The sequence below is a fragment of the Nestor notabilis genome, unplaced genomic scaffold (genome assembly GCF_000696875.1).
Source record: "Nestor notabilis isolate BGI_N333 unplaced genomic scaffold, ASM69687v1 scaffold11945, whole genome shotgun sequence".
Taxonomy (NCBI): Eukaryota; Metazoa; Chordata; class Aves; order Psittaciformes; family Psittacidae; genus Nestor; species Nestor notabilis.
This window is the reverse complement of record NW_009929816.1, coordinates 42,869-68,855: the sequence shown is the minus strand read 5'-3', so window position 1 is coordinate 68,855 and position 25,987 is coordinate 42,869. Positions and strand designations below refer to the sequence as shown.

Below are 25,987 nucleotides of genomic sequence, written 5' to 3'. Positions count from 1 at the left end.
CTGGGGCAGTAGGCTGTGAATAGGCTGTATAAATCTAAGGAAGCACAGCTCTTCCACACAGCTGGACCTACCAAAATTCCATGTATCATCCCTTACACTTACCATGTCAGAAGAGGAATAGAAGAGCTCATCGGCTGACGGCACCGTTGTCCTGTTAAATAACGAGCTATTAACTGCAAGAGAGGACAGAAAGAGAAATATGAGTATGGTGCTGAAACAGCGAGGAAGGAAAGCAAATTCCAGCCACTGAATCATTTGTTAGCTCCACCAAACAGCTGGCAATGTCTTTGCTCAAGTGAGTCAAAAGTATTGTTTCAGAGTCATGATCAATCATCAATCACTTAAAAAACAGAAAGCAAAGGCTAAGTGAAACGTAATTCAAACCTAACTGCTGTTTATCTTGGAGTTCATTGTAAAATAAACTACAGAAAAGCAGACAATGTAATATTTCATGGTCTTGCAATACTTTTCTAATGATTTATGGATTAAATATTCATAGAACACTCCTATAATTATTAATTTAAAATTAATGCACAACCCCAAAGGCATCCTGAAAAGCAAAATGCATTTCAGAATCCAGCATATACACATTTTTCAAGTTAAAAAAGATAAAGAGTAATCAAAACTAAGCGGATGGAAATCATTCCTGTGAAAAAAGGGGCAGCATTCACTGTGGCAGTAAATGTTTTCCTTTTGTTTTCCTGGGATTAGAAATCATTTATTTGAAATTTCCTTTAGAAAAGCAATCCTTCCTGAAAATAGGCTTGTCAACTACATGCTCATGTGTTATTTAGGTTTTGCAAGGGCTGATGCCAAAACTCTGGAGCCAAATCTTAAAGACGCAGATTAAAACCAACTGTAAAAAGCCTGGATTGGAGTATGAGGGAAGAAGAGGTAGCTTTACCTCTGGCATGACAAAGATCCATAAAGTTTAACCTGCACTGACGTTGGCAAAAAAAACAAAGAAATCTCATCCCTGCATCCAGCACAACCCGTGACAGCTTCTCAATACCTACAATACCTCAGCAGCAACAGACATTATCTATACTAGAAGGAAATCAGTGGAAAGAAAGTTCTGCTACTGCATTACACTGTTTCCTAAAACCAGGCAGCCCCTTTTGCTGTCAACATGGATTTTTGCCTGAGCATTTTTATGCTACTTGCATTGTTATTCCATTTCCTGATGCATGAAAGCTTGCAAACTTTCAGAGAGGCAATGTTAGCACAAAGGATAACTGATGTTCTCAATGCTCTCTTGGTACCTGCTTACAAAACCTGCTGCTCAAGACCTGAGCTCTGCTTCCAAGAAACTGATTTACTGTTGTGTGGTAACAGAGATGGTGTGAAAATCTGTTTATTTAAGGAGCATGAATTAAATCTGTGCTGTCTTTTGCTTATGGATACTGTCTGGATTTTTGCAGAGACACAGCTATACAGACACCCGCATATATTGGTGTATTTCAGACCTGTGAAAAGCCAAACTGTCAGTGTCCCACGTGATGCGCTAGCAGCTATTTAACAGGCCACTTGTTCCTCTGGAAAATTCCTTGCTTCTGTGCATCACATCCATCATGGAATGACATGCCACCAAGCAAGGGATGAGAACAGCCAAAGAACCCAGTGTTGTGGTTTAAACGTTGGTGTTTAGATGGCAAGTGGAGATCTTCAATTTGGCATTGACCATTCCCCATTGTCCTAACTCCAAAAAAAAACAACCCAACACCCTGCCATTCACATGAAAGCAGAACTAGACCCAAATCCAAATGCTGGCAGAGAGCTTACTAACGTAAGCACATAATTCCTGAGAATCAGTTCCCAACACCTTTTGCACAGGGGCAGTGTGCAGCAACCAGGACCGTTTCCTGTTTGACAGGTATGCTGAAATAACCTGAAGTTTATTTTGAGCATAAACCAAGTTTCTTACTCACCCCTCATTGTTTGAAGGATCCTAGGAGTGGCTGCAGTTTCCCTAATGGTGTGAGCTAGCAGACTTGTGTTTGTATTTGGGTTGTGTAACCATTTGTTCCTAGTTGTGTGGCCAGATCTGTACATATGCTGGCTGTACCTGCCTTGCAGCCCACGCTCTAGTGATAGGCTGAACTGTTAGATAGACTTCCCCTCTGCTCTAGTGAGGATCTGTTTGTGCTTTTCCACTCTTACACATAGCCAGGAGGTGGAAAACCACCCATGTTTGGGTGATATCCTGAATAAAGCCCGCTCCTGCACTTGCCAAAATGGCATAGCTGATACCAGGGGTGACCTGAGCACCATGGCAGTGACCTTGGCCGCCACCTCTGCCACTTCACACACTTTTCAGAGGAATGCCATTCAGGATTTACAGCCACAGACACAGGGGTACAGAGACAGCTTCTCCACTGGTGAGGATGTTCACATGAGGAGTCTCAGGAAGGTCGGTTATAATGACATTCCAATAAGCATGTAGAGTAAAATTCACCCCTCAGCTTCAAAATAAGGCTAAGACAGGATATCTGAAGACAACTGATAAAGAAGAATCTACCTGTTTGGGGTTTATTTTTATTATTTTACTATCTGAACTACAGCACAATAGAGAAAGAAAGCAAATGCAATCTCCTATCTGCAAAGTGGAGACCTAATTAAACATTATCTTACCTGGATCTAATGGTTCACAGGCACAAGAGTAATGCGTGATATAGTCCTCCTTGAACTCAGAGTTGATGCGGTAATGATCTGCCAGCTTGATCATCTTCTTGAAAGCATCGTATATGAAGATGAAGCTAATAAGGGAGGAGAAACCTTCTTCAGTGAAGCGGGTGAAGTACTTGACCAGGAAGCTGGCATCGGTGGCGACAAGGATGAGACACAGGAAGGCTGACCAAAGGCCGATCCAGAGGCGAAACTCCAGGTAGTCAAAATTATTGTCTCTGCAACAAGACAGGGGTGGGCAAGAAGGGCAAATGTCAGGGTTAGAGAAATCCATGCAGGATTGTGACTTCCCAGCGAGAAGTGGTGAACCACAGCCTTGGGGACCTGTGCTCATTGAGACTCAACAGGAGTGTCCCAAGAGTTAAGCTCTCCCAGCCAGCCAACTCCATAAACATACGTGGTGCAGTTTAATAGCCAAGGTGGCAGAAAAGCATGCAAAGTGATCAGTCTTGCTTGTGCCTCCACCAGTAAATGTTACCAATGAATTCAAGTTCTTCCTAGGCTTTCCAGTAGAAGTCCCCCCTTGGCAAATACTCACAGAGCTGCAAAGGCCCCAACATCCAAGAGCAGCTCAATGCCGACAGCCTTCCACCAGCCGAAGACATAACCACAGTTTATGAATCTCCTTCAGAAAAGCAATCTCCTGCCAAGCCTCACAGTCAGCAGCCTGCGTTTCCATCTCTCAGGCCCTTGCACTAATCAGAAGAAATCAAAATACCAGCAGGAGGAGATCAAAAGCACAAAGCAGAAGATAACAAACCCTGGTGGCAGGGGAATGATGGAGAGAACTGCATCGTTCCCTCCTGGGAAGGAACAGCCCTGGTTTGCTGTGCCCTGATGCTGCAGAGTCCAAAGGCAGGCTTTTAGGACAGAACAAATTTGAAAAGCACAACACCAAAGCAGATGAGGCCCTGCCAGGGAGGTTACTGCCTGCTCTAGGTTAGGAACAGGAGGCAGTGGGGCCAGCAGCACCAGCCCCACAGTCTTCCCTGGAAGCCAGAATCAGGGTTGGGTATCTGCATTCAACTCAAGCCTCTGCAAGACTTTCTCCTTACTGTAGATAAGATATTGGTGAGGGCTGCAGCATTCTCACACTGAGAGACTGACCTGGAAGAGGGGTAAGGAACAAGGAAGCAGCAAAGTGATGATTTAGGAAAGAAAACAGAAAAAAATCCCAATAATCAAAGACCCCTGTATCTCTGAAATACCCAGTCAGTGCCAATGAGAGCAGGAGTGTAGAGACCACGTGTGGAGAAGACAGCTGGCAGAAGCCCAGATGGCATCCTGGGCACACCCTGCACACACTGAAGAACTTCAAAAGGTTTTAAACTATGTTATTTTTTTAACCCTCAAAGTCCTGCAGCACTTCAACATTCTACCTGCACAATATACATTTTACACACAATCCATCCAGGGATGCCCCAGCCCTGGCAGTGTTCAAGGCCAGGTTGGACGGGGCTTGGCACAGCCTGGTCTAGTGGAATGTGTCCCTGCCCATGACAGGGGGTTGGAACTGGATGAGCTTTAAGGTCCCGTCCAACCCAAACCAGTCTGTGAGTCTATGATAATACAAAAGCTAAGTACTTTTGCTGTTATTAATTTTCTTTCCGAAGTCTTGAGAAGAAACTTTCCAGCCTTCTGTAGCTGGAAGGCAGAAGGGCTGGGGTCCTGCTACCCTGGGGAGCCCAGAGCCTTGCATCCCACTGCTTCCAGCTTGGAAACCCAGACTCATTCCACACTGGAAAGCCTCTGCATGGGAGCAGAGCTCACCAACGAGGGTATGAGCTGAGCCGGGGTGTCCTGGAGCAATGACTCACCCGAGCACGATGCAGGGCTTTTTCAGCTATCTCTCCATGCACACACACAGAGTGACAGAGTCACACTTAAAATGAATCAGTGGACGGGAAATCTTTCTAATTTTGCTCCCAGCAGGAGCAGCATGCTGTGAATATGAACAACCACAAATGCATTATTGAAAAATCACAGTGTTTGATTCCAGCTTCCTTGTGAGAAAGTCTCCTTTGAAAAATCCTGCCATTCTGCTCCAGCAGGTTGTTAGGACAATAGCTTTTATAACCATCTCCTCCTCAGGTTAAAAATAACCACCTTCTCTCTCCCAAACCATAAAAAGCATTTTTCCATCTTGCTTTTTTCCTTCCATGTGCAGCACCTGGGCTCTGATCCACCCAGCAGATGCAAACGGCTATAGCATGTCTATTCCTAAATTTGCTAATTTATGCCAGTTGTAGGAAGAAAAGAAAGGTCCCCCCCTCTTGCTCTGCTGTGGAGCTCTCACCAGTTGGCAGCTTCCAATTTCCCTCCCTGGAGTAGTCTTGTTTCCTAATATCCAATCTGAACCTCCCCTCTGTCAGTTTAAAGCCATTTCCCCTTGTCCTATCTCTACCTGCCCTTGTCAAAAGCCCCTCTCCAGATTTCTTGTCAGCCCCTTTACGCACTGGAAGCTGCTCTAAGGTCTCCCCAGAGCCTTCTCTTCTCCAGCCTGAACAAGCCCAGCTCTCTCAGCCTGTCTCCAGAGCAGAGTGCTCCAGCCCTCAGAACATCTCTGTGGCCTCCTCTGGACTCAAGTGAGTTAAGTAACTAAATGAAATCGTCTTACTCCAAGAGTGTGGGATTGCACATGTGGGATCACATGTAAGTGCACCATTAGCCTTAGCAGAAGCTCTGTCCCTCAGAAGGCTCCTCCAACATGTAGGGTATTCACAGGAAAGACATGAGTATATGCTCTCAATTATTTCTGAGTAACTACCCACAAGATTAAATATAATGAGGAAGGAGATACAACACACCACGTCTCCTGCCTCACTGCAACCTGCAGCCTTGTTCAGCTTAATAATTCAATAGACCTCTTCTAAAAATAACCACCAATGGCCAAAGAGCTGTTCCACATCACAGGCAACTGCTTTTGAAAGAAAGCCTAATAATGCCTAAACTCCAAAAGCTCTTGGTTTTGTGTACTGAAACACTAGTCCTTCACAGCTTGCAATGCTGTGAACGCTCCCTGATGGCGGAAGGGAGGGCTACACATGATTTGGGGTGTTTTCTGTATAACCTGAAATGATCTCCCTGCAAAACATCATCCAAAGTATCAGTAGTTCTACATGTAAAATAGTCAACGAGAACACCTAATGAAATGGGCTCTGGGTGTCAGCTATCATTGCTGTATCAACCTTTACATGTTGAGGATGGAGCAGAACCTCTTTATGCTCAGCTTTGGAGTCCTCAGTACAGGAAAGACATGGACCTGTTGGAGAGGGTCCAGAAAAGGGCCACAAAAATGATCAGAGGGATGGAGCACCTCTCCTATGAGGAATGGCTGTAAGAGTTAGGGTTGTTCAGCCTGGAGAAGAGAAGACTCCAGGGAGACCTTACTGTCACCTTTCAGTTCTTAAAAGGTGCCCAAAAGAAAGATGGGGAAAGACTTTTTAGCAGGGCCTGTAAGGACAGGATGAGGGGTGATGGTTTTAAACTAAAAGAGGGGAGATTCAAGCTGGATGCAAGGAAAAAAATTCTTTACAATAAGGGTGGTAAAATACTGGCACAGGTTGCCCAGAGAGGTGGTGGATGTGCCATCCCTGGAGACATTTAAGGCCAGGCTAGATGTGGTTCTGAGCAACCTGATCCAGTTGAAGATGTCCCTGCTCATTGCAAGGGGGTTGGGCTAGATGACCTTTAAAGGTCCCTTCTAACCCAAACTATTCTGATGCTATGCTTAAAGATTATCCAGTTAAAAGATAAAAAAACCTCAAAGCCAAAAGCATGTAATGCAGCAAAGCTCCACTGAGGAAATTTGGGGACAAACAGGGCTGTTTCTATCATAGGTGTTTCTGTTTTCGTAAGTAATAGTGATTACTTCAAATAAGTAGTGACTTAAGGACAAATTGCTAGTGAAATCAAAAGCTGGATTTCTGTCTTTGCTCCTATGGGAAATACACCTGTACCAACTGGGGAGCAGCAGCCCACTGACTGCAACTGCTGCAATCTTCTCACGGAGGACAGGCTTGGCCACGTTCTTCCAAGACACCCTGAGGAGATACGCACCCACCTGCTGGCAGTGCTCGGGGACATGCGTGCCTGGGAAAATCCCTGATGAGATCACACTGCAAGCTCGACACGGAACAAAGAGATGTTTCATTTCATGCCCTAAATCCCCTCCTTCCCCACCGCGAACCACCTCATTCCCTGGCTAGTATTTCATTAGCGCGAGACATTTCTCCCCTCCTCCCTTGTACTTACTTGCTGAAATTGAAGAGGAGCCGTTCGAAGACAAGGACAGGTCCTGTGCTGCTCAGAATTGTGAGTGGCTGACCAGCAAAAAGGCAAAATATCGCGCCAGCCACTGCTGTGCCCAGGAAACTCTCCAACACGCCCTACGGTAGACACAGGAGAGAGGTGAGCTCTGCTGAATAATCCCTTCCATTAGCTCTGTTGCAAGAAAGTGAGTAGTTGTATCAGTGACCGGTTGTGTGCTGTATGATGCTAAGTCAAAGAGAAGACCGTCTTCTGCCCTCTCTCACAGCTGTGCACACTGATGTGTTCATCCCACACAATTCATAGATACTCACGATAATCAGCAACCTCCCTGGTTATTTCTGAGGCCAACAGTTTGATAATGCTATATCATATTTTATATCTGACAAGAGGAGGAGAGTGTTTCTGAAGATCACTTCAAGGAGTTGATAACTCCTTGAACATCTCCCACATGTTTGATAGTAAAAATACGTGTTAGTAGGGCTCTTCCAACAGACATGTGGCTAGAGGACAGCAGTGACATCCTCCAGGACAACAGAGTATCCTGCAGCTGAGCCTAGGCCAAGTTTGTTTCTCCCTTCCCCAACTGAGCACTCATGCTTTCTAAATAAATAAGATGCTTCTCTTTCAAGCAACTGTTTTAGTAAGTGAGACACAAACCAAACAAGACTACTTCATCCAGCAGCCACATGTTGAGACCAAAGTTCACCAGATGTCACCAGCAAGTAATAAAATCCATATTTAACAGGTTCTACAATTACTTTTGGCATGTGTGGCAAAACAGCTTCGCCTGAGAAGGATAAAAGAGCATGCTTGATACATTCTTGCATTTTCATGTCCAACTAGAGCTGGGCAGTATCTACTTATAAAATGCAAAATGTAGATAAAATATGAATGGCAATAAAATATGATTACTGACTAAGTGTACATCCTACAGAAGTGGCAGAACTCACAGGGCCTTATCTTGTTTGCTCATACGGAAACTAATCTCTTTACACTTGGCTGAGTTTTAAAGGACCAACCACAGCATCATCTTCAGCTGAGTAAGACGTGCAGCAGTGAGCATCACCCTCTCCAGGAATACTCGCCCAGCAACCAGGGGCACATTTAAGCACAGGCTCATGTGCTCCGTTGTAGCTGTGTCCGAATCAGCAGCCTCATTAACACTGCACGTGCTTAGCAACCAGCAATTAACAGCATGTGCAGATCCTTCTTTCCATCTGTGACAAACTGCAGGGTTGGGGCTGCAGTTTGTCTGACTTACCAGTAGTAATGTGAAGAATTTAAAGTAAGTTTTGTGCCTCTCTTCCTTGGAAAGGGCCAAGTTGGTGTTTACACTGAGGAAAGTATGTTCATAGAGTCACTGACAGTTTTATGTTGGAAGGAACCTTAAAGCTCATCCTCTTCCAACCCCCTGCCCCGGGCAGGGACACCTTCCACTAGAGCAGGTTGCTCCAAGCCCCTGTGTCCAACCTGGCCTTGAACACTGCCAGGGATGGGGCAGCCACAGCTTCTCTGGGCACCCTGTGCCAGCGCCTCAGCACCCTCACAGGGAAGAAGTTCTTCCTAATAGCTAATCTAAATCTCCTCTCTGTCAGTTTAAAGCTGCTCACCCTTGTCCTGTCCCTACCTGTCCTTGTAGAAAGCCCCTCTCCAGATTTCTTGATGGCCCCTTTAGGTACTGGAAGCTGCTCTAAGGTCTCCCCTGAGGCTTCTACTGACACTGTTGTATGTCAAACCAGTACATTACTATGTAAGAGCAGAAGGGTTTTTTTATCTACTGAATTACTAGCAGAACTTTCTCTAAAGCAACCGTAAACTATTTTTCTGGCCACAAGCATGATCTCAACATACCAGTGGTCAAGCACTGTTACTGGTGGGTAATTAGAGCAGCAGCATGACAGCTGTGCAAAGAAACAAATGGTAGGGGAGGTTTAAAAGCTGCCTAGCTGCCTGCTCCTGACACATGCTCAGTCCCTCATCAATCTAGACAAGCTGCCGTACAATGGACAGAACCCACCTCGCCTTGGTCCTTTCTATTTCTCAGTGCTACTGGTGATGCCCATCATGAACAGCCCCGGTTCTTGCAGGGATTAGTGAAGGGAAATCTCACTGTGATGCTCTGTCCTTATACAAGGACACAGGGACATGGACAGCAGCCTGTAAGCCTCTGCCTGCTTCCTTTGGGGGACTTACGAGGATGAGACAAGGAATGGTATTCACACAGTTGATCCCCTTCGCTCCTCCTGCATTACTCATGGAGAGGGCCCTCGCGGCCAGCGCATCTGGAATCTCTTTTCCCTGCATTCTTCCACGTGTCTGTAGCTAAGAATAGTGTCTTTTCTCAGAAACATAAAACTCTGAAGCGAGCTTTGAAAGAAATGTTGGCCATGTCAGGCTCTCAGGGGCAGGCAGCGCAGGACAGGCGATTTTTAGAGCCTGACCCAGCAGCAGTCACATAATTGTTTACAAGAAACAAGAAGCATGAACTGTGGTAGCCCCAAAAATACTGTTTTCTATGAGGACACAATGCCCAGGGGAAAACTTCTAGGTGCTGCTCCTCAGCTGCAGAAGCTGCAGTAACCCTCCCTTGTATTTCCGAGCATGAAGACTTGGTACAGCTCACGCTCTGAGACATCTTACAGAAAACCACTTTCCCACTGCAAGAATGCACAATAGTTTGAGCAACACTTGACATGGACCTGGACTCCGATCCCACTGAGCAGCTCCCTGGAGGAACAACTTGAACTGGGCGCCTTGGGATGCTTTGCTCTGGCTCTGATGATACAGAGACATCTGAGCATGAATAACACATGATTTTGAGCTTCTGTTGAAAACCTGCAGTCAAAAACGATTGCCCAGAGAAGCTGTGGCTGCCCCATCCCTGGCAGTGTTCAAGGCCAGGTTGGACACAGGGGCTTGGAGCAACCTGCTCTACTGGAAAGTGTCCCTGCCCATGGCAGGGGGTTGGAACTGGCTGAGCTTTGTGGTCCCTTCCAACCCAAACCAGTCTCTGATTCTATGATAAAACCCTTCCCAGGCTGCTACAGCAGCCAAGAGACCTGATTCCTCTTCACACAAGGATATTGAAGTTTGTTGAAGGGAGATGGCAAAAGAAAAGCCAGTTGTGCCTAAACAGCCAATCCACCAGTGAACTGTTCAGACAAAGTGCTGGCACTTCAATGTTAAATCAGTACATAAATAAAACCTAGTGAATTCAACTGACTGTTGTATGTAAGAAGCAAGTCACTGCTGAAGTGCACAAATTAAAAAAATCATAGACAATGTTTTCCTGCACTGGGGCGTGCCTGTGTTACAAACTGAAAGGTGAAATCTGGTTTTTCTAGCAGCTCAATCATGATTTTCCTGCACTTTGCTCCACTTTTGCCGGCCGAAGTTCAACGACAGCCTTTATGCTGTCAAGGCTTCTCTGCAGCTACACCCCCAACTCCCTCCTCCCTGGGCACAAACCCCTGTGAAGCAACGGGCAAAGCCCTGGATGGGATATGGGTGTTGCTTCCTTCTGCAGCTCCTGGAGTTTTGGTCATTAATGTTTACATGTGCTGCAGAGCTTCCCTTCTACCAAAGTGGGGTTCCTAACTGCAGAGCATCAGTGGTTTCCCTTTTCAACACGCATTAAAAAATCACAGAGCTCAAAATAGGCTGTTCTGCAGCTTGCATCTTTCTAGGGACTTTTGTTTCTCCAAGCAACAGGAAAACTCAGACCAGCTTTTATTTACTGCAGAGAAAACCACAGACCAAAGGCAATCTGTGTTTTCTCTTCCTCCTGCCCCGCTGGGTCTCTCTCCTGTGCAGCTCACAGTCTTGGGCACACTTTACTGACTGTCACACTCAACAAATGAATGCCATTATCATAGGGAAGTGTAGAGCTCTGGATAGATGCCCCCCTTTTCTACATTTGGTTTAATTAAACCTGTGTAAATTAATAATTCGGTCTTCGTCATTATGAACTTAATTATTGTTACGAGATTCGAGGTGACTGCACTGAACGTATTTAAGCACAACCTCCTATGTTTTCTTCCACTTCAAAAAGCCAAAGGCACTGCCAGAGCATAATTCTGGTCCAGTCAAACACAAAAGACCTACAGCAGTGTTAATACAGAATCCCTTTCCTTTAGACTTTCCTTGAGCCATCCTTAAAGCCCCTACTTCTGTCTTCACCACTGATCCAGCCTGACTCTGGACATACAATATGGACAGGATCTAACCTTCCTGCCTGTGGCAGGGGGTTTGGAACTAGATGATCTTAAGGTCCCTTCCAACCCTAACTATTCTATGATTATTACAAAATTCATCTTTCTAAAGACCTTGCCTTTTTCTACTCATCCCATCTCCTAATTTACTCACTTTCCTATGAATCTTAGGATTTTCTTTTCACCAGAGAGGCAGAAGTCCAGGAACTGTAAGAGTCATGCAGAGGAGACAGTGCTCTCTCTGACGACATGGAAAGTCTGAATCAGACTTAGTAATATTAATTGGACTGAAACAGTACAACTAAGACACAAACACGGAGAGCAGATTAGGGGAACTTCTCTATATAGAAGGAGCAAGGACCTTCTCTGTCGCCTGGCCATCTTTCAAACACCATTTAAGGTATGAACTTCCAAAGGACAGCTGTCCAACAGCAGGGAAAGCAAGCCAATTTCAGTGGAAATGCAGGATACCTCTATTAATTGTACCCAGAATTCAAGCGTGGTCGGTGGCCATGCACCCCTCTGTAGACAGCAGGAAGCAAATGACAGATCTGTTGCTTCTGAAAGCTCTTGCTAACCTGCATGTTCTCTGTAGCATCACCAAGCAATCCTCCAAAAGTGATAGCGTTGGTCACTGTGGCCAGGTAGATGAAAAGAATGGCTGAAAGGGCTTGAATGTTTAAAGCGTCGTAGAAGTCGCTGACAAAGAACGGTGCTTTCCTCTTTATGTCTTTGATTAAGCCACCACAGAACCTGAAAAGACAAGCAAGAGGAGACTCGTGCAAAATGCTTCACAGTGAAAGTCACCAAGATAAGTCATCAGAAGCATTGCCAAAAATGAAGTATTATCTGAAAGGAGTGAGATCATCACATTAGAGAATAGTCTTATGGCAGCTGTGATGGTCCAGGGATATCACTGAAATAATGCTACAAAGAAAGATAACGTCTTGATGCAGCTGGAAAGAAACACATTTCAGGAACACAAGTCCCACTTCTGCTGCAGCAGATCACCGAAGTTTGCAGTTCAGGAAGCTTGCAATTTTTTTTCCTCAACTATACTGGTTGATGTAATAAAATATATTAACTCTAGTCTAAATCCCTGCCTAAATTTCTCCACCCGGCAAACACAATGGTTGGGTGAGCCAAATAATCTGCTAAGTGGAAAAATGCTTCAAACTGTTAACCAGAAAACAGCTACAAGTGGAAAACACAAGTGAAATCATCTTGGAGAACAAGAGAGCTGCACTTGCAGATGTATTCTTTCTGTGGAATCATAGACAATATTTAACCTGTATAAACTCTGTGTGGCTCTGACACTGCCAGCACGAGAAATGTGTCTGGTTTCTGACCCAGAAACAGGACATACTGACTGCCTTGTATACACCAACGTGTAATTTCAGATTTTCAGATTTTTCTCCTAGAATTTGGATACTCTGCTAGAACTTCAAAAACAGAGTGCGGGAGGGAGGGCACAATGCCACCACAAAAATCTGTGTAGTGACCCTGAAATGCTGAGCACACTGTTTCATGGCCACCTGGACTGCATTCCCACCCTACTGGACTTCTACATGGCATACAAGCAGAGTAATAAAGCAGAGAGTAAAGCCTTGGGCTCTGTCACCTTCTGTATTTCTATCACATAAAAGCCTTCATTCTGCAATTCAACTACAACAGGAATGTCTGGAAAAGGGAATGTCTCTGCTCTTGGCTAAAGTGCCTCCAGCAATCCAAATGGAAACTGTAGCTGTACCTGCCACGTTTACACCCCTCACAGATCACCTAACTTCACAGGCTGTCAACAGCGAACACCTACCTGGGCCTTTCATTTTTTTGTGCTTATTTAAGATGCTTTGTAATTTGCTGAGGCTGGGGGCTTGGGGCTGGGGGCCCTTCAGGCAGCCCCAAGCTGGGCACTGGGTTCTGGGGTCACAGCTCAACCTATACAAACAGTATGCTCAGATGGAAAGCAGAGCAGAAATGGTTCTGCAAAGGGAGCACTGCCACCTCGCATGGGTGACTCCAGGCACATCCCACTAGCAGAGCATTACTGACCTGCCAGTTCGTTGCAACTCTTCGCAGTCCCCATGGCCCCCACCGCCGTGTCCTCCATCATGAGGTGTGTCTCCATTCATCTGGAGGTTTTCTCCACCAGAGTACATGTTTTTCCTAGGCAAGAAAGCAAGGCAAAATGAGGGTCTGACAGCGCCACCCAACATAATCCAAGATCCATAATCTTCCTATGAACAAGTGTTACGCAGCCCTTCCTAGAGCCACATGGTACAAAGGAGACTAGAAGGCTGACCTGCTGGCAGCGAGTGGAACACAGAGTGTTAAAAAGACCAAGCAGAACCACAAGGAGTCTGGATAACCACTATGTATGTTATGTGCCTACAACATTACCATGAAGGGTACAGAATTGCAAGAACATCCTCCTTCCAGCTATTAAGAAAGACCTGAGAATCATCATGGAATCCTAGAATGGTTTGGGTTGGAAAAAGACCTTAAAGCTCATCCACTTCCAACCCCCTGCCGCAGGCAGGGACACCTTCCTCTAGAGCAGGTTGCTCCAAGCCCCGTCCAACCAGGCCTTGAACACTGCCAGGGATGGGGCAGCCACAGCTTCTCTGGGCACCCTGTGCCAGTGTCTCAGCACCCATATAGCTCCCAAAATTATTTCTAGTACCTTCTAAACACAGACAGGCAGATGCAGTCACTGAAGTTGCTCAATAAACCTGGTGTACCCAAAGCAGCAGCTCTTCCCATCGCCTTTTCAGAACTGGTGCACACTGTTGCTCATCACAGAGCTAAACCTGCCTGTCTCCTGCTCTTACCTTTTATCTGAAGAAGGAAGAGACTTGGGGGGCTCTATCCTAATGGCTGGATCCCATTCCCCAGGGGGGAGCACAATGACTTCATCCAGAAACTCATCGATGCCAGCGATCAGGTCCTGCCGGTCCTTGGCTTTATAGGCAATGTCATGAAACACCTGCAAGGAAAAGAGAGATCCATAGAGAAAGGGTTGCATTTTCTGTAGCCCAGACTGTAGGCACAGCCATCGAATTTTATTCTATAAAAATTCATTCTCAGAAAGTACCAGGACACTTGGCCCAAGGGTGTGTGAACCTCGGGAAAGCCTATTCCTTTGGTTGGTCATTTAGCAATAGATAAAAGAACATCGATCCTCCTTCCCTACCTGCTTCAGTATATCCAAAAATAGGTTAGTTTCCAGTCCTGTGACATAGAAATGATGACAATATTTATTCAAAAATAGTAATGAGAAGCACAGACTGGTTTTACTGAAAGGTCTTGTATTTTTGATGAAAAGTGAATGAGAAAAGAGAGGAAAAGTAGCATTAATGCTGAATTTTACAGGTATCTTCTGGACTGTTCGGAATGGAGGTGGATGAGCAAACGTGACAGACTTAATAAGAACAGCCAGTGGTAGGAAGGAGGACTGTGGGGCCATGGAAACTAAACCATTGCTCCAAGCAGTGCAAATGCCAGAAAGCAGAAGAGAAAACTTGCCTTAATTATCAGGCAAGTGGTAATTAAGGGAACCATATGAGAGCAAAAACAACATAAGGACACAGCAAGAAACAAACATAATGTAAATCAGCCCCAGATCCACAGAGCCCAAGGGACACTGGAAGAAAAAAGCCATAAATGAATATTGAAAGTCCAGTCATCTCATTGTGCTGTATGATTAGCAAGTAATTGCTAGCTGCTCATGGATAATATATAAGCACTGCCTGAATGAAGAAGTGCTCTGAGATACAGTGCAACACAAAATAGTATGTCCTGGGTGTAACCATTTCTGCTGTAATTACCTGGAGCATGGCTGTGTGTTACCAGGATCATGGAATGCAACAGAAGGTGCGCACCACAACAAGATTAATTCAAAGATCAGACTCAAAAGTCTTTCCCAATCTAGTTGGTTCTAGAATTCTATGACAGTCTCTTGGGAAGAGTGATTGCTAGCAGGAGAATACACTCAATGGACAAAACCTTCCTACAGTCATGCTTTTATAAAAACACGTGAAATAATTAAATAATTACGTGAACAGATGGAATTAGGAGGTGACATTTGGATCTTTCAGCTTTACATGTATATTCCTGTCAACCATGCTGGAGGAAAGGACATCATTATTAGCTAATGAAGTGAAACCTGGGAGAACCCATTTCTCACAGGTGATGTCAAGACACCTACCTCATCCGACATTAGCGTGGCAATGGCTCGACCAATCTCATGATAGGACTTTGCTTTGCCCTTCGGTCCCAGCAGAATGAAGAGGAATCTGACAAAACAAGCAGATTGTTCCCCTTTAGCATAGCAAAATGGATGGCTTACTACTTACGTAATATCTGGATGGAAATTCAACTTCCTAAAGTTGTGGTCCTTGTTAAAGATCCAGAGTCTGCCAGTGACCTCCAGCTAATTTGGGAGTTGAGGTTACACCCTGCAGCCCATTGCACTTACTCAAACAAGCAAGACACTACCCAGAGTTTTGCTCTGTTAAGCTTTGAGACCACTACTGAGACCACTATGGCCAAATGCTATCACAGTGCTACGCAGAGGTTGCTACCATCCAGCACCCTAGACTTCAGGATGAGGCGAAGGAAGGATGTTCTTTCAGCGCCTGGTACCTGGAAGTGAACACATGACAGATGCCAGCTCCAGTGCAGGGTGGTTGAGCATTCGTGCCCTATGAACCACAGAAAGCCCACAGGATGGGCCAAGCAGGGCCAGCACAGCAGTGGGCACAGAGGAAAGATGCGATTAACCGTTCACATTGCTCACTGTGAACTTCATTGCTCCTCCAAGCTATATCAGACAGCACTCCACGTGCTTATTAGTGCTCTGCTGGGGCTCAGATCTCTGTTACACTTCAGCACCCACATGTGAAGGGAAATCATTAATCTAAAATAGGGCTTTAGCTATAAATAATTAAGCCCAATTTGTATGCCCTGAATTTCCACTCCAAGTATAAGATACATACCAGAGACCTGTAAGCCCATCTGATGGTTTTACAGTCACAGCTTAATTCTTAAGCAGGCATCTTAAGGTGTGAGTCTATTCCTACGGCAGACACCATCAGCAAGGGTGACCACATCTACAAGGTATTAGGAGCTGACTTCTTACATGATCTCTCTGGGCAGCAACTATGTTCAAGTCACTGCTAATGAGTTTGGAAGACACCATGATATGAAATCTTTGGAGAAAGGAAATTACTGCTCTTTATCTTTCCTGCCCTTGCTTTTGCCAGTGCTAACATGCTATGAATCAGGCCTTGCCTATGTTGCAGTGTGTTCTAATGAGAGTCCTTAATGCAAAAGCTATACATGGAAAATGGAAGCTTCTGCCAATAAAATTGTCTAGCAGTTGTGCCAGAGCAATGGGAATGCTGTTAAAAGGTAGCTGCATTTTCCAACGTCTTAACTGACACTCATTCGAGGAGTTTTAAGTACAGCCTCAAGGTTGGATCTTCAAACATACCTAGAATCTCCTGGCCTGGAATGAAAAGTAAATAAATAATCATATAAAAGATACCACCATTTAAATATTACTTAATTCAGGAAAGATCTAAGCCTTATCTTTGACACTGCCAGTTCCTAAACTAGGTTTCACGTGCAAGCCCAAAGCATCAATGCTGAAATGGCAAAAGCCACTACCTCCCGTAGAGATACTCTTACTTCAGAGTTGATTTTGCACTGTAGACAGCTGCTAAGCTGGCAGCTACTTACTCACACAGCATCTACAGCCTTGCCTGTAGAAACACAAGTTTCCTCTAAATCCCCTGTTCAGATTTGTCCCCCAAAAAATGATTTGGTTCATGGCTATGGCACAAAAATACATCTGTCTTCATGCTCACCTCTTTGCCTTGACAACCGGCTTAATCAAGAAAGCCCTGTTAGTTCTGGTGGCCATCTCACACAATGGCCAGCACTTGGTGGTCAGTGGGTTTTCAGTGAAGACCATTGCGCTGGTGTTTCAAGCATGAGCTGGACTCTATCTAGTGACCTTGAGATAAAACTCTCTCTCTCACGTGTCAACTCACCCTTGCAATTAGCAAAAAACAAAAGTCACATGGCAGGAGACCAACATCTCCATTTCACCTAATTTAGCAAAGGCAATTATTGGAGCAATTTTCAGCAAACGCTGTATCAGCATGTGTTTCAAACAGAAACACTTACCGCCGCTCAAAACTAAAGCTTCCTGAATTGAGCCTTTTTCCAATTACAGCTCTACCTTTCTACCAGTAATGGAAAATAAACACACTATAACCTTGAGTAAGTTGTCTTGTCTAAAACCCTTTGCATTACCCTCAATAATTAAATCCCTTTAAATACCCTCCCCTATTGATCCAGTCACTCATCTGTCAAGTTAGACTAAGTCATTTGAGGCTTTTCTCCTCTCTTTAGTCACTTTGAAGGCTCTTCCATGAACCTTCTCTGATCTATCAGTGTCTTCCTCAGGGAAACAATCCAAGAGCTGGTGGTTCTGTCAGTGCAAATGCAGAGACGAAATAACCTGTGGCTACTCAGGAACTTGATGTGAGCCTGCTTTCCTGAGAAAAGGGAGTCAGGAGCCAGGAAACAGGACTTCAGGTATGGACAAACATGGGAAGTAGGACAAGGGGGAATGGCTTTAAACTAGAAAAGGGGAGATTTAGATCAGATGTAAGCAAGAAGTTCTTCCCTGTGAGGGTGCTGAGGCGCTGGCACAGGTTGCTCAGAGAAGCTGGGGCTGCCCCATCCCTGGCAGTGTTCAAGGGCAGGTTGGACACAGGGGCTTGGAGCAACCTGGTCGAGTGGAAGATGTCCCTGCCCATGGCAGGCAGTTGGAGCCGGATGAGCTTTGAGGTCCCTTCCACCCCAAACCAGTCTGTGATTCAGATATGATTCTATGTCTTAGAAACATAGTAGGATGACAGGGAGAGCTGCGATTATTGCCATGGTGAAGGGAAAGGACACGGCATATACTTCTAGGGAAACAGCTTTCAGCAGTTCTAGCCCTGATGGAACAATGTGCTATACCCACGATGGCTCCAGTCATGACCCAGAGACAACCAGCACTTTGAGCACAGCCCCTCCACCTGCACTCTCTGCCCCTAAAGGAGGAAACTGACATGAGGCCAAGTTAAAGCACAGATGACCACATTGCTCTGGGCCACACATGGAGACACTCTCTTTGTTATTTGTCAATCTTTGCTATATTAACTATACATTTTCTGAAAAGCAGCTGATAAAAAGTGGACCACACCAGGGTTGAGAGGTGTGGCATCTCACCAGAAGTACTCCTCCCCTTACAATCATAATATTAAATATTATTTCAGATTTCTAAATCAAATATCATGAGGTACTAAGTCAAATATCTTACAAGGTATATTATATCCACACAAGCACTTTCTAGATAAAAACATCTAGAGTCCTATTTAAAAAAGGCATCAAGCCAGTAGGACAGGATCCATAAATACATATTAATTGGCATCACTAACAGTAACATTTCCTCATTGAACTCTTCATGAGGTTTCAAGTACTTTACTTAAGGTTCACATGGAGGTGACTAAGCCATACACGCCTAGGTCATGCCCTCTCTCTCCTCCTACCTCTTGGAACCTTCCCTGTGTTTCACAAGTTATTATAAAGCAACATTATAAAACTGTTCCTCAGCCAAGTCTTTAAGAACTCTGGGATGCAAATTTTCCAGAAATGTTAATTTTTAAAAAGCGTTCCTAGCGTCAGAAGTTGCTGCTTGACATTCTGATTCTCCAGGGAAATGAGACATTTTCAGAACCATCTTCTGAAATAATTACACTAGCTCTCTTCCAGCGCCTAACACAAGCACCTGAATGCTCCTGCACTGACTAAAATGTCCTTGGAAACAAGCAGTTTCTGACACCTTCCAAATTCTTTGTCTTGACTGATTCATCCCAGAATTACCTTCAGCATGTAGAACAAGATCTTTTAAAGAGCCAAGTATCAGAAAGACAAAAACCACTAATGCATTTTAGTGGTTTGGACTACATTATGTTTCCATGCATTTAGTATCATTTAGTTATGAATACTTCCACCTGAGAAAGTCCTCGCTTCTAGCTATGACATACTCCTCTTCATCTGTCAAGATGAAAACCAGTGCACAACACACGCTGAGTTATCAAACCTCCATTTCTGATATTTAACATTGCTAAGGATGCTTCAACACAGAGGATGTGAAGTACACCTCGTATCACTCAGCTCAAAGTCTCTGTAAAGTAGTAACAAAATTCAATGTTTGTCCCCAGAGAAATACCTGGTCTTGAACTTGATACGACAGCACAGTCAAAGCATTCAAAATCCTTTGCTTCCAAGCTGATAGTGAGTCAGAAACTCAGTAATTTGTTTCTGTTTTACCTGAAGCACTGTTCATCCTGTTGTTTCTGCATGCTTCACACCCGTCTCAAGCAGATGATGGCCACCAGCTATGTATGATTCTCCTAATCATATGGACTATACCACCAAACCCAACCAGAATAAATTTATTCTCATAGATGAGCAATTCGAATCCAAAACTCATCCATGCCTGCCAAATCTGAAACAACAGATTTTCCTGTCAAAGCAAGAGCAACAACTTCGTAAAGGTTAAAGGCACCTACCCAAAGGAAACTCAGTAAAGTCCTGAGAAAATGGTTTTAATTTTGCGATGGGTGGGAGGAAGCAGTCCTGTTGTTGGACACCATGTGAGAAGCCTGCAAGGCATTCAGCATAGAGATAAATGTTGGTCTGGAGGGCTGGAAGAACAACCTCGTGATGTACTTTTTCAGCAGAATAAGTGGTTGGACTGCTGATGAAAGGAGAACAACCTGAGACTGCAGTCATGAAAGGAGATGGTGAAGTGTTCGGTCCATCTTCTATTTCACACAGGTGATCCTTCAAGTCTCGATCAACGTTATCAACATCACAGGCTTCCTACATGGTGTCCAACACATGAACACAGTTTTCCAGAGCAAGTCCTGCTGGAAAGGCTGCTGAAGGACACAGCCCTGAAAACCATTTCAATGCTGCAATTAATGAACAAGACATGTCATCCTCACCTATGAAGAAGAAAAGATGCCTCAGCAGTTAAGAGCTCAAGTTAGGAGGCAAGGGAGGAGAATCTGACTCCTGGTTCTGCCCCATGCTTCCTAAGTGATCTGTGGGCAAGTGACTTCATTTCATTTAAGACTTGCAGACACAGGCAATTTCCCAGCACTACATATTAGCCTGTGCAAGTCTGTACAGCTTATCTCCAAAAAACATCTTTCCCTTCCTCATTCTTCATCTTTTTTCCCCATCAACATTACATTAAGGCAGCAGACCTCAACACATGATTGTACATTTCTCTTATGAAAATAAAAAGCTACAGCTACTGTACTGTCCAGAGGAGAAACAGCCGTACCCAAGCCATAGTGCAAGCACAGTAGTTTGCTAAAATGAGGAGTTTGTAGCACTGAGGAATGAAATTCAACATGAGAAAACCAAGGTCCTTCAAGGTTTTTTCAATCTGATCAGTAAAAAGAAAACAGAGAAAGGCTGGGATCTCTCTATACCAATTTCAGATCCCTGAGTTTTATTACCAGGGTTGTATGAAAATACCCTACTGAGAAACCTTTCCTGGAGAATTCATCATATCTTCCTGGTTTCTATTAAGTAAAAATCTACTTTTAAGTAAACGAAATGCTTAAAATCCTTAGCAAGGAAGCGTGAAGGAAAAATAGATAGAAAAATGATGTGTCCAAGGAAGAATAATTTCTACACAGGACATCTTATTTCTACAAAGCATCCAAAATTCTGTAGCTTACAAGAAAAATCCAAGCCAAAGAATGTGGGGAGGAAGAAAAAAATAAAACTAGCAGAAATAAGTAACCCATTTTACAGGATGTCTACATATTGAATACTGTCCACCTTATGCACACAATAATCCTTTTTCTTTCTACAGTGCTGGGTCAACACGGATAAACCAAACCAGGGCAGGGCTATCATGGTATCATGAACCTTTCACCTTTCAGGGCTAGGTGTCTTATTTGCTTCTGCAACACAAGACTGTGGTGATGTCTTACATACCCAGCTAGCAGATGCAGCTGATGGGCTGCTTCTCAGCTAGTCTACCAAAAGCTATCGCTGTCCTCTCCCTGAAAAATCTGCCCAGTTAGTGCTTTGAAAAGCAAAACATAGAGATGGTTTCATGCACCAGCATCGTGTGCGGTCTGCGGGCAGTACAGTGCCCATCCACAGCAGTAACATGCTGCCTGAGATGGCCAAGACCTGGTGCTCACTGAGGAGATGCTCCATCACAGCTTCTCTGGGCCCCCAGTGGGATTTCCTTGATTGAATTTCACAGGATGCAGCCACTGCAAATGGCTCTTCATTACTCACAAAAGCCATCTAATGAGCCTCCCTGCTTTGATTAGGGCTAGCATTCGGTTTGGAGGACAGCAAATGGATAATGCTATTTCCTGGAAAAAAATGTTGGCACAGAAGGACATATTGTCTTGATTAATGCTATTGAGTAATGAGGTCGTTCAGCAATCCTAGATCTAACTTCCTGGCTCCCACTACCAAAACAAACAATACCTAATTTTACATCTGCTGAAAAGCATTTGGAGATATGCTTAGAAAAAAAAAAAGCAAGTGGAATTAGACTTTGAAGCCATAACACTGAAATATGCAGAGCTCAGTAATGCTGAGGAATGAGGAATAACCTTTTATAAGCCACTTTTGTCTCCCCATGCTCCTGCCAGCATACCCACTGTGTGCAAACAGCTGTTGACATGGTTATTTTAAGGAGCCACTTACAGAAACTCCAAGAAATACAAACACTGCTGCATTACTAGGAGGCAGTTAAACAAACAGCAGAACTAGATTCTCTTTTTATTTGGGTTTGTACATGAAATAAGGTACAGATTATAACAACCATATCACTTCTACTCCATACAATGGCTGGGATTCCTTCCAGTATCAGTAATGCACTAGCCATGTGCTTCTGTCGTGGTACCTCTCACAAAATATTACTTGATATAGCCTCAAACCCTGTAGGCATTCAAACCACAACCTTCACTCTGCATGGAAAGCCCTGGAGATTGTTCACATAAAACATGTATTTGCACATTAGTGATGATGTGAGAGGTGCAATTTGAACTCCCTAATTAAGCAAAACACAAAGTAAACCCTTTGTAAGCTGACAGGAGCAGCACTCCAGAGTGGAGGTGCACAGTGGGGCTGAGGACTGAGGTTCTTACCTTGGTGGGGTGTTTGTATATGAAGCACACATACACTCTTACATTAACACTCAAATACAGCAGATGCTCTGGACATCTACACTGATAATTTTTCTCTACTGTATTACTTGATAAAAAATATGAAATTATATAACTAAAGGTAATATTGGTAAGAATTCAAATAGCACTTTGTTATTCTAGTAGATAAACACACTGTATAGTTACACATCTTCAAGCAGCAAATTCAAATATTGAAGAACATAAACTCTATTTGTATTTGGGAGACTCAGATTAACTTGCAGTCACAGTAAATTGACAGTTTTCTCTGAATCATTATGCCTTAGAGAGCACCACAGAATCATAGAATAGTTTGGGTTGGAAGGGGCCTTCAAAGGGCATCTCATCCAACCCTGCTGCAATGAACAGGAACATAGCATCACAAAATCCACAGAACGGTTTGGGTTGGAAGGAACCTTAAAGTTCACCTCGTTCCAACCTGCTGACATGGGCAGGGACACCTTCTACTAGACCAGGCTGCTCAAGGCCCCATCCAACCTGGCTAGGTCACAGAATGTGACCACCCCAGCAGAACTGTATGCCCCAGTTTACCTGACTTACCGGGTTTGCTCCAGCAGAGCCAGAAGTGCATCTTTCTCCTAATGTGAGTTTAAGAGGAAAAACACGTACTGCAAAAACTTGCAGAGGGAATCTGAGTGACACTGACGGGAATCATCAGGGGCAGGAAGAAAGCTCCACTAGTTAAATTTCACACTGACAGTGCCCTTTACTAGTAAGTTATAAAGTTAGTGTTTTCGTGCAATGTTGTTCTGGTTTGCAGCTTGTATTTTATAACCAAATTTAGGACCTGAAGATTATTAAGCAGCTACAGTTTTGTTACTTTAAACCAATAATCCTGATCGTTACACACATCACATGACGGAAAGTAATGGAGAACATCTTCTGGCCTGGGGTTTTTATTTGACCAGGTGGAAATGGAGTTTCCCATTCTTGTACCCTTCCCAGGGGCTCAGTTCTCTTACCGGGTAGGTACAGGGACTTCAGTTAGAGCACCCAGCATGACTGCCTGCTGCAGCCGAACGAAGGCAATGAAGGGACACTCCAGGAAGTCCACCTCCCCAACCAGCACATTGGAAGCCTCAGCATCACGTGGCAACTTCTTCATGAATTTATTCTTCAGCTGCATCAGTGAAAGAGGAAGGAAAAGAACATTAAGTCTCCTTAGGCAAGCAAATAGGAGCGTACAATAAAATACACCCAGTTTTCACCAGTGTTTCCTCTTTGGTCAGAAGGTATCTTTGGTCACTTACTGAGGATGATAATACGTATCAGCCCCACAAAGTCTACTGAGATACAAACACTAGGAAGATCAGCCCCAGAAGAACAATGATGATTGGTGCCAGAGCAAAGATGATGCTGAGAGGACTGTGCCTCTTGGAGCTGGACACTTGCCTTTCACTGTGTACATGTCTTTTCAAGTTCCAAGGGGAAGGCTGAGCTCAGCACAGGCTTTTAGGAGCATGTTTCCTAGCCTGTGGCTTCTCACTTCATCTAAATTCGCTTGGGGTTGTCCAAACGTGTTGTTCCCACTGCCGGTGCAGGTCAGCACATGAGGAGTCACCAGGTAGAAGTACCAGGAGTGCTGGTTTGGAAACTACACTAATGGTCTCAATAACTGTTACTGCTTCCCACCATCACTGCCTGAGCCTGCAGCCCTCCCGCAGGCTTCTGCCCTCAGAGCACAGAGCAGAGAATGGCCAAAGGGGCACGGAGGAACTTGTGCCATCATTAGAGACCTTCTTACCAGGAGAAAAACCCTTCTCAGCCTGTCCATGGAATGATGCTGGATGGCTGTTATACCACTCACATCTCAAAGATCTGAAGGGAGAGAAATCCTTGGGAAGAGGCGAAGTGAGAAGGGGCGTCCATGAAAAAGAGAGAAATCTAAGAGGGTTTCAGAGGAGATGCTGAGCCAGGAAAGGTTGGGTGGCACAGGGAACCCCCTCCAGATGGTCATGGTGGGGACTCTGGTTAACTGGTCTCCCCATGACGAGGCTCCTACCACTCTGCTAGCCCAGGTATGAATACCAAGCAAGAGGAATATGTGTGTGTGTGTGTGTGTGTGTGTGTGTGTGTGTGTGTGTATCTATCTCCCTCCCTCCCTCTCTTCCTCTCCTCATACATCTCAAACCCAACTATTTCCACCATCAATTAAACATCCATTGCTTTATAACCAAGTTACTGCAGATGTTTTACCCTTTTTACCCTTGCCACAGCAAGTCCTAACTCCATTCCAACTCTGAATACCATTCTGCTAGAGAGAAATTTTAAGAACCTCACACAGAAGTTTCAGTAACTGAACTGCTAACACCTGGAGTCCATAGACATAAACCACCCTGCCTCGTCTGCTGAAAAATCAGTGTGGCCCACTGTGATCCACCTCAGCAGAACTGCCTAAAATCCCCAGCAGCTCCCAGCACAGCCTGGCTCCACAGGTTTTCAGAAGCCCCAAAGCACACACTGACCAGTGGTTTTAATATTATAGTAGTAAACCGATGGTGAGAATTGCTTACAAAAGGACAGATTCTTCTCAGGTGCCCCTAGGTAAATAGAGATGACAGGAAATGAAGAACTCACCCATTTCAGCAAAAGAAATTCAACTAAGACACCAGAATTTCTGTCAGATGAGTCCACTAATCTGATTTCCTTACTCACCCAGGTTATTTCAACATAGCTTTCCCGTGATGCCCTGAAAGCTTTAATTCTTCGTACTCTTACGATCTCTGACTGCTCCTTTCTCCTCAGTAACATGAACCTGAGTTGTTATGTGAGCATTTTTGGGGGTGGCAGTGCTTTTTCTAGCATGCTTTCACTATCTTCCTACAACTGTGCTTTTTCCTTCATTAACAGCTGAGCCAGAAATAGGATGAAGGGAGCTGGTGAAGCCACCCTAAGTGTACATCAGTGCAACTGAACTGCTCATCTTCCAGCTTTCTCATTCTTAAGGTCTAGATTTTAGTCTATTTGAAAACCAACTTGATTTTTGATTTAAAAAAAAGGTGTATCTCAAAGCAAAACAATGTAGTTATTGTTTAATGCACTTCTAATAGTGCAGCAAAGCATCTGTGGTGTTACTGAACAGCAGGGCTCTAATCTGCAGGAAAGTGAGCTTAGAAGACAACCTGTAAGCTGCATTTATTCAATTCCAGTCCTTCCTGAGGCACCCAAATGGTATCTGAGGTCTAGTTCTGTGTTCATCACCATTAAAACAAAGTACCAGAAGACATCTACTAACCAGAATCATTCTCATCAGCCAACTGCCAGGGTTACTCTCATTTGTACATCTTTTCCTAAAGTACAGCTATAGCTTTTTGCTAAAAACAGTTCTTTATGGCCTGAAGGTTATTCTTCCTATCCCTGCACCTATGTAATGGTACCATAGCAGATGCAAGCAGGCTCATGGGGCCCTACAACAGGCATCCTACAGTCCAACTATGGAGAAATCACAGAATCACAGAGTGTTCTGGGTTGGAAGGGACCTTAAGATCATCCAGTTTTAACCCCCTG

The 25,987-nt window shown here is 44.4% G+C and overlaps 1 protein-coding gene across 1 annotated transcript in view; it reads right to left on the bottom strand.

Annotated features, from left to right (window-relative positions):
• LOC104406240 (electrogenic sodium bicarbonate cotransporter 1-like) overlaps window positions 1–25,987 on the bottom strand; it is a gene marked incomplete at its 3' end in the record, with an annotated part of 58,475 nt that overhangs the window by 4,140 nt on the left and 28,348 nt on the right. Inside the window, exons 5-12 of the mRNA XM_010015167.1 lie at window positions 23,443–23,600; window positions 15,376–15,463; window positions 14,000–14,154; window positions 13,221–13,334; window positions 11,747–11,921; window positions 6,940–7,073; window positions 2,632–2,903; window positions 103–173 (exon numbers count right to left, since the gene is read on the bottom strand). Of these exons, the coding sequence (XP_010013469.1) occupies window positions 103–173; window positions 2,632–2,903; window positions 6,940–7,073; window positions 11,747–11,921; window positions 13,221–13,334; window positions 14,000–14,154; window positions 15,376–15,463; window positions 23,443–23,600 (1,167 nt within the window). The remainder of the gene's footprint in view (window positions 1–102; window positions 174–2,631; window positions 2,904–6,939; window positions 7,074–11,746; window positions 11,922–13,220; window positions 13,335–13,999; window positions 14,155–15,375; window positions 15,464–23,442; window positions 23,601–25,987) is intronic.